This window comes from Trichoplax adhaerens, genomic scaffold (genome assembly GCF_000150275.1).
Source record: "Trichoplax adhaerens TRIADscaffold_1 genomic scaffold, whole genome shotgun sequence".
Lineage (NCBI taxonomy): Eukaryota > Metazoa > Placozoa > Uniplacotomia > Trichoplacea > Trichoplacidae > Trichoplax > Trichoplax adhaerens.
The window spans coordinates 6851316-6860172 of record NW_002060943.1 but is presented as its reverse complement, the minus strand read 5'-3'; the positions used below and the strand labels follow the sequence as shown (position 1 = coordinate 6860172).

General features: G+C 32.4%; 1 protein-coding gene across 1 annotated transcript; it reads right to left on the bottom strand.

Moving 5' to 3' along the window:
- Positions 1 to 5920: 5920 nt before the first annotated feature.
- On the bottom strand, positions 5921 to 8857 carry TRIADDRAFT_1100 (uncharacterized protein; the record flags this gene model as incomplete). The annotated part of the gene is made up of 6 exons (XM_002107962.1): positions 5921 to 6170; positions 6403 to 6569; positions 6735 to 6903; positions 7067 to 7218; positions 7541 to 7953; positions 8152 to 8857. Coding segments are annotated over 6 exons (1857 nt in total), but the record flags the coding sequence as incomplete, so codon positions are not given.

Below are 8857 nucleotides of genomic sequence, written 5' to 3'. Positions count from 1 at the left end.
AGGTTATAGGGTCATTGAAGGGTTTTATTATCACCTTAACTGCTGATTGCAAATCAGGTGATCGAATATCTTCAGCAAATTCCTAATTAGTATAGTTGATAAGAATGATGCAGGTACTTAACCATTGGTAAGAAGTCACTTTTAAAACAGTTAACGCTGCATTATGAGCTTTGATTTGAGGCATTGTTGCAAGCAACTGTAAAAAAGTATTAACGTTTAAAATACCATCTCTTCTTCGAATAAGGGCGGTCTTTAAATTCTTTAAATTAAATTAATATTTCCATTTTTTATCACTACTTGATGAAAACCTTACTATGTGGAGTATCAAACTGTATATCTGCAATGTAATTGACATTGCTTCATGGCACTAGCATCGCAACAAGTTATGCTATACTGTATACTGTATGTAGATTGTTAGTCATTGGTTAGATACCTAGTTTATAGAAGAGTTAAAAAGGTTAAATCATGTTCTAATCATTGTTAATCTTATGTTATATACGTGCTCTAACGTATTTTAAAGTAAAGCTTAAAGTTATGCTAATTTAAATCTAAGAATATACAACTGCGGATATTAATTAATTATTCGTATTAATTTAAGTTCCATGTATAAATATATATGCAGTAGCATCTCACAAATAGATAGAAGGTATAAAATCGAGTTGCTTTTATAATAAAGAGAGTTCTAGTTTTGATCTTAATGAAGACTGGTGTCAGTGCTTAACTGTCATTGAAAGCAGTTTCTGTGTTACAAAAGTGGCAGCAATATAGTCATGTAGATTTAAATTGCAATAGTTTACATTAAAAAGCAAAGGTCATTGCATATTGTATTGCCTTTAGGGCTACTTAGGAATTTATTCTACCCATATTGAGTATATCTTTTACCATAGTCATGATATCCAAAATTTTAGTCTGCTGCATAGAGAACATGAAACGTCAATTTTAGAAGGCTCTCATAAACGTTTAAAAAAATTCCTAAAGCAATAATTAAAACTGTCTACGCTTAATGATATTAGCTATGCTATCTTAGCTGGTATGAAGTTAGTTATGCTAGCCTAAGCATTTCTCTATGTATTTTGTTCGCTAATTAAATATCGAGATCAGGGTAACTAGTAAGTTATCCGCTGGTGTCATGGGTCTTTGAATCATCTACGTAATCCTCAGCAAATCAATACTTACTCAGTAGCTTAAAAATGATACGTTGTGTAGATCTCCACGCCAGTGAATTGCTACTGATATATGTGGAGGCAATTTTATATGCTTCCATTTCAATCTTTCTAATCACAGGTTTTTCTTCTATTTAATATGATCTACAACAGTAAATTATCAGTTTTTATCGATCTGATTACTAATTTATTGGATTATCATTTTCGGTTGTAACCTATATTTTGAAAATTTATGCATTAAGATATATATCAGTAATAGTTCCATTTCCTAATTTGCAGTATCTTTCAGTTAGCTTTACACAAATTTATACAGTATCAAGACTTATACAATGCTATTTTGTTTTAGTAAGAGAATTTATGAGATTTAACTGCGTAAAGGAGAGTATTTATTTAGATATTATAAGATAGAAACCTAAAACACCGGTAAAATATTATTTTAAAATGATAGTATTCGTACCATAACGTATACCATAATGTTCTAAATTATGCTGGTTATCCAGAATTTACATCTAAAGTTTACAAGCAAACGCTGCTGATGCTAGGAAACTATAATATTATACTGTTAGCACCTGATATAACTTAATATTCTTTACTTAAACTTGCGCTATAAAATTAAGTACTACATGCTATGTCAGATCTAACTTCAGATCTGATTTGTATTGCAATCCTATTCTTCCGCATTTACGCGACCATTTATTTATTCTGACTGTCTACTATTTCACCTACAATCTCGTTATACTCTAAATCCTTTCTTGTTTCCTATGAAAGTACCATAGAAATGAATAGATAGCTTAATTAAGGCTTTTTCAAGTAATAACTAAAATGAATATGTATATATTGATAATCTGCAATTGCTATATCGCCAGTAAAACTGTCTTTCGTGACATTGCTCGTTCTACAATGAACATGAGGCATCTATAGTATATCCAAAAATAGTTGAACCGAGTAGTTCTCCTTATAATCCATATATACTAATCCATGGACACCCATTCCAAAAGTTCTTTGGCTTTCAGGTATATTCCTAAGTTGATAAATAGCCGATAACCATAACAACTACATATTTGTCAGAACTTAATACACTATGATATTAATGTAATATCTAGCGTTGCTGCAAAAATTGGGATTAAACTGTTAATGGTTTTCCATAAACAAATAGTGAAATTATCGATCAAATGTACCTTAGTAACTCGGTTAATGTAGGAGAAAAGGATAAAAATGTTAGGGCAACCATAATCGTAATTCCAATTATCAAAAGATATATGAGAGAGCAATTTTAGCTTGGCATATTCCATAAGTAACAATATTCTTATCAATAGAGCTAATGCAGCTGCATCTGGAATAATTCTATACCCGTATTAACCAAATTATAAATTGCAACATTATTCATTATTTCCTAAGTTCTCCTTATATTACTTTCAAGGAAGGGAAAAACTCAGCTTTGTCAGCTCTATTACTACAGAATTCAACACCACCTTTAATATCATTAATAAAGTCTAAAAATTTTCTCTAATAGAATAGCTGATACCATTATCTTCGCATACTGGGCTAAATAAATTTTGATCGTAATGTCATTTGATATTATATGCGGCAGTTAAAGTTAATTGAGTTACAATTTTGTGAAATATAATGATTACCTATTTAGATATGTGTACAAATATATACCAAGTTTATCGCTTTTGTAATAGATGCAAGGTTTATTATCTGCTACCTTGGATAACTTGAGGTCACAGTAGTATTGGATGGATGGGAATAAGATATGAATAAGCCAGCAATCGCAGGGTTCTCGCAAGACATCAGTAGTGCAAATGAAAGGAGAAAGTTCAAAATACGTTCATAGAAGCGGAATTGAGTTATTTTGGAACCGACTAGATTCTAGTATTTCGTAAGGAATCCATGCTCAATATATAATAAAATTTAAACTTGTTTCATATTTACATGTCTGCATTAATATGCTGCATATTAGAACATGCAATCATCAATTAAATGAAAATACTGGCAATACAATGATTTTTCAGTTTTGGTAAGAAGATTAAAACTAGCAATCAGTTATTAAATGTCTATTAAGAATATAATGATAGCGTTAGATCTTGTACCGAGATAATTTCTTCAAAATGGACTAAATCATCATTTCCTTGTAATGGAATTCGAAGTCTGATAGCTTATTGTAAATGGATATAAATAAGCCCTCTCGTTAGATCACAGATCTTACGGACAGAAAGTGACAAAGCGTATAGTATAATACTGATTCTAACAACAAGATGCTATCTAGATCTTCCTGAAGTAAATTAAGGATTAGATTTTATTTCTATGCTGCTAGCTAGCTTACAGATATTGTCATTATAAATAAGCTAATGTGAAAAAAACGATTGATTTTAATCTTAGTAATTAATTAGCATAGCTTACTTTGCCATAAGATCTTTAGATTTTAAGAAATTAGTATACGAGTCAAACTTATGACTGGGAAATAGTGATGAATTATAATTTAGATTAACATTAATCCAATAAAATATAATCAAAATAATATTGAACGAAAACTATCATTTTAGCATGAAAGCATTCCGGTAAGATTGTAAAATCAAAACAAATGAACAGGAAAGGGATATCGTCCTATTTTATTCCTTAGAATGATTTACTTGAGCTTTAATAAATCGACTAAGATAATTTCAGAAATTGGTATTGCTAACATGCAGCACTTCCCTTTAGTACGATTTGTACCGTAGGTCAAATGGATAGATTTAAGCTGCACTTCTAACTTCTAAGTCAGTATATTTACTGTAAGAGCTCAATTTGAAACCTTCACTAAGTCTTTTTATGAAGTATCTAACTAACTGGCAGAAATTAAGCTTAACTACCACATTTGCTAACGTGATTAGACTACTTACAAGTATGTAATTTATAAGAAGATTAAATTAGCTGAAGGAGGAGCAGACTATGCATTTAACAGATTGTGTGTCAGTAATTGTAATCAATAAATTTAAATGATACTCTCGTTACGTAGCATATGTATTAAATTATCATTTTGAGCGAAGAAGAGTTTGAAATAAATAAATAAATTGATCTATTATCATCTACAGTTCAAATTCTACGATATTACGTAAATATTATTTGCTATTAATAATGAAAATAATTCCTGCAATTAATCCTAATTCGTGCTTTAAAATTACTAATAACATTGATAAATCCTCTGCATTGTTCTTATACGTATCTGACTAGCATGAGAATTTTGCCTGAAGGTAATTATTTTTAATTCTAGAAGACACGCAAGCTATTAATTATATGCTTTGGTGCCATAGATATTTTTATCTAGGTTTTCAGTAGCTACTCCGTTCGTACAGCGTATTTAATAAGAAAATGCGAAGAATAAAGTTCTGAGTATTGTTAAATACAGTAGGGAATGTGCAATTATACTGTACGTATTTAATAATAACTCGGGAAAAATTTAAATTCTCTATACGCTCGCTAGAGGTGAGATCAAATGCTAAGATATAGCCTTAAGTAGGGACAAACTAAATCCCGAACAGAATTCGTGTTATTTTCTGTAAACTCGGAATATAAAATCTAGTCACAGGGCTTCGGTTGGCAATGTCATTATCTGCCTTGTTGTAGCTACGTATTAGTAATGAAATCGTAACTAGATCTAATTTATAGTTGCTCTGTTCAATAGAATATTGTCTAAATTTTAGCTAGCAAGATAACATCAGGAAAAAATGGTATAATTTTAGTTGATTGTAGCAAGAATACGGTGTACTGGATTTTTACATCTCGTATAGTTTAACGGTACAGATCCTACTAAGTCGTTGATTGCCATTGACATGTTGTTCATATTTGATTTACGACAGTATCATAAATTTAACATTACCATTAATACATACAAGAATTCACAATAATTTGTGAAATAAGAGGAATAACCGTTAGTTCACATAATGTTTATTGCCAATCGTTTATTATTTGCCACTGTAATATTATGTATTGTAGTAAATATTACAGCTGAGTCTAGTTATGAATATAAGTTAGGTGAAAATCAGATTACCTGATGCAAGGAATATTTACCAGCAAATTTTCCTAATTTTTGTAACTTACATTTATCTTACCCATAGTCGATAAGATCTTAAAGATACAGTAGATTGGTACTTAAAATTTTTTATCGAAATCAGCAAGTTAGGCCTGTTCAATTAATAAGATTAATAGATAAAATAAATTTTCCTGGAAGACAAACTAAAAATATAACGCCAATTTCTTCTGTTAATATCTGTTGTCGTATAACAGACTGTACAATTGTACATCACACTAACTATTACGACACAATAGAAATAGGAACTACACGTATATTAATTAGGGTAATCTAGAGTGATAAACAGTGGCACAGTACTAGAATGCTATCTAAGGCGCATATTGCAAGACCGTCGTTTGTTGTTTACTTCCATTAACAGTATTTTCGAAAGCATCTAAAAGACATCAATGATCAGCTGATTTTCCACAACAAGATAATTTCTTAAAGCATTACAAATTATACAGTAGTTTCATATACAGGGGTGCTAAGATATTTTTCTATAATTCCAAAAAGATCTTCTTTACAACCTAGTACATGGGCATATTAACGCTTAAACTTGAGTTTCATGTGAAATTACAGTAAAGCGATCTTTTCTTTCGTCTTGATTATACTTTTTATCCTTTCTTGCTGCCGGTATACTACTATCCTTTATATCTTTGCTTTCTGTCTCTTGGTTGACATCATGCATGTCTTGTCGTCGATGATAGTACCACAGGAATCCATATACAACTAATTTAAGTCCTTTGACCAAAACTACAGCTAAAAATGTGTATAGAGATAACTTTGCATTATCGTATTGCCAACAAAATTGTTTCTTGCCACAATCTTCCTTCCAAAACGTACAAGAATTGTCCATTAAAAAACCAAAAATTAATGGACCAAGGAGTCCTCCACCAATTCTAAAAATTAGTCCTTCGATTCCCATTCCAAATGCAGTTTGATTGTCTGGTAGACTCCTAAATGACAGAACACATTAAATTTTTTGTTCATCACTAAATGGGCGATACAAAGTAGCTACGAATAGATAGTATACTGTAAAGGGAATTGGATATCCAGACAATACGTTAAACGCAATGAAGTACCTAAAGACTACAACTATGACGATGCTAGATATCTTATATCTTTATCATACATCGCATAAAGTATTCGTAGATTTATGGTAAATGAATGCCGCGATATATAATTTACCTCAGGATTATCGAAATAGTTGGAGAAAATGATAAGAAAGTAATTATTACTAAAAGGATTATCCCAGCCAGCAGTAGATACAGGGCAGGGCAAGCATCCATTGGACACAATCCAGCTTTGGCTGTTTGTTCAACAAATGCGTTAACGCAACTACAGTTTGAATACGCCTACAAAAATATCATATTAAAATAGCTTAGATTTCAATTCAAAATTGGTGAGAGTGATTCTTTAATTACAATGGTTTAAAAAATCTTTGATATCAGATAACAGTATGCATAAGATGACATAATCGTAGAGTTAACTGCAGGCTTTATCAAGAGTATCACTATTACATAGTTGCCAATCTTGTTGACCAGATGAAGCTCAGAAGACCCACGACAACCAGCCAGGCAGGGTGATATATAAGACAACTTGTCGGCACCACATACTGGTTTAAAGACATTAGCATTGCAAGCACAATTTTGGTGGCAAATTGCTAGCATAGTTACGTTCGCCAGAGGGCTATAATTTGTTGTAAAAGCATGTGATTTAAGTGTTAGGTACAAAAATATTGGCTTACAAATAGCGATTGCATCGGCACACATAATATCCGTTACTGCAATTGATTAATTGAGGCTTTTACCTATTACGTTGGGCAACGATCTGTTTCGTAGCTAGGTGATACGAGGGATATTTTGCATTAATACCAGCAATAACTGGACTGTTGCAATGTATGAGAAGCACAAACGAAAATAAGACATTTACGATGCAAACGTAAAAGCAATATCGAGATATTTGTGATCCAATAAGATTCCATCGCTTCATCATATAACCACCCTACAAATTTTACCAATGTTAATACAAAAAATAATACATTTGTTTAGATAGATATTATGAACAGCGTACATCATTGAAAATGTATTTTGTTACAAGGCCTATAATTACTGCAGATCATTGTAAGATTAATAACATTTAGTTTCAAAGTTTGATTATTAATTAATCTTAATATGGTTGTAGACAATGTTTTATGCTAACGAAGTCATACTGTACTGTACTCAGGGGGTGACAATTGGCTTTGTAAAGGGTGCACACTAGGGTAGAAATTGAATTGGCGAAATGGTCTACGCGTATAGTAATATAAGCATTATTTCTTTCCTACCAGGATTTGGCCAATGGCAGCACTGATAACGACACCGGCTCCTCCAATGGTTGTAGAGACTAGTAACGAAAAACCACTTTGTGACTGAATAAATTTTGGTAAGAATGTGGCCAATCCTATTACTGGAATTTGGTCAATTGTCAAACCAACGGCGGCTAGCAAAAATATCCGATTACTTATAATGCAGTAGAAAGATTTCAGAAAAGCAGTTAATTGTGAGCTATCATCTTTAACGGTAGGAGCCTTGCTAGTTTTAGTAGCCAACGCTTGACGTTTCTGCTTGCTCTTTTCATAACTTGGTAGACGATATGGAAATCCAATGATAAATATGGCAGAAACCAATGAAAATAATCCACATATAAGGTAGCCCAGCCACCAGGCACCGATCCATCTCGGATCATCTGGAGTTAAATCTAGAAGATGGAAAATCAAATTAGCAAATGGCTTCCATAATTGGAATAGTATAACTTTACACCTTGAATTCATTTGAATTTAAATTTTGTATCACTGATGATGGTTGCATTATCAGTCAGTTTATTTTACATGTATTATTGTAAGTATGCGTGGAAGAAATTAACTCGGACTATAACTCTATTTCACGTTCATGACACCTTTTGGAGATGCAGGCCAATCGATGAAAACATTGCTGAATACACCTCCAAATACATATCCTAGTGATGGCCCAACTATTCCCATTGTGTGGTAGATACCAATGTAGAGGGGAGAAGCTCGTGGACTAACGTTTTCATCCAAGTAGGAAATACCAGCGTTATATTGAATGCTTGCACCTACACCAGTGAATATCAGTCCAACTACAAATAACGTCGGATAAATCCAAGAGTTGCCACTGTCACTCAAGCTTGTACAATCAGCTGCTGAAGTGTTATAACCTGATGAGTTAAAAGAGCATAAATCGGCAGCAGTACTGTTTTGTGTAATAGCATTATAACCATAATAGTAAGGTCCAGCCACGAAGTGAGGTATAATAAAAATAAGGGAGCCTAAGGCAGTGATGACGACACCATAGCCAACCCATTTTCCCTTATTTTGTTGGCCAACACAGTACGCTAACCAAACACCGCATATACCTCCAGAAATATCAACAGTACTCATAATAGAGCCTATATAAGCAGATGTCATATTAAATCTCTTCTCTACCTGTGGAATGACGACACCACGAAAACCAATGATTTGCATACTCATAGTTACACTGTAGAAACATAAAATCAGTAGCAGCCATTTTGATGTATTGAAGGTTTGTAGAAAATCCGGTCTAAATTGTAAATATCCGCATCTCAGTGATTTTGTACTATCTAT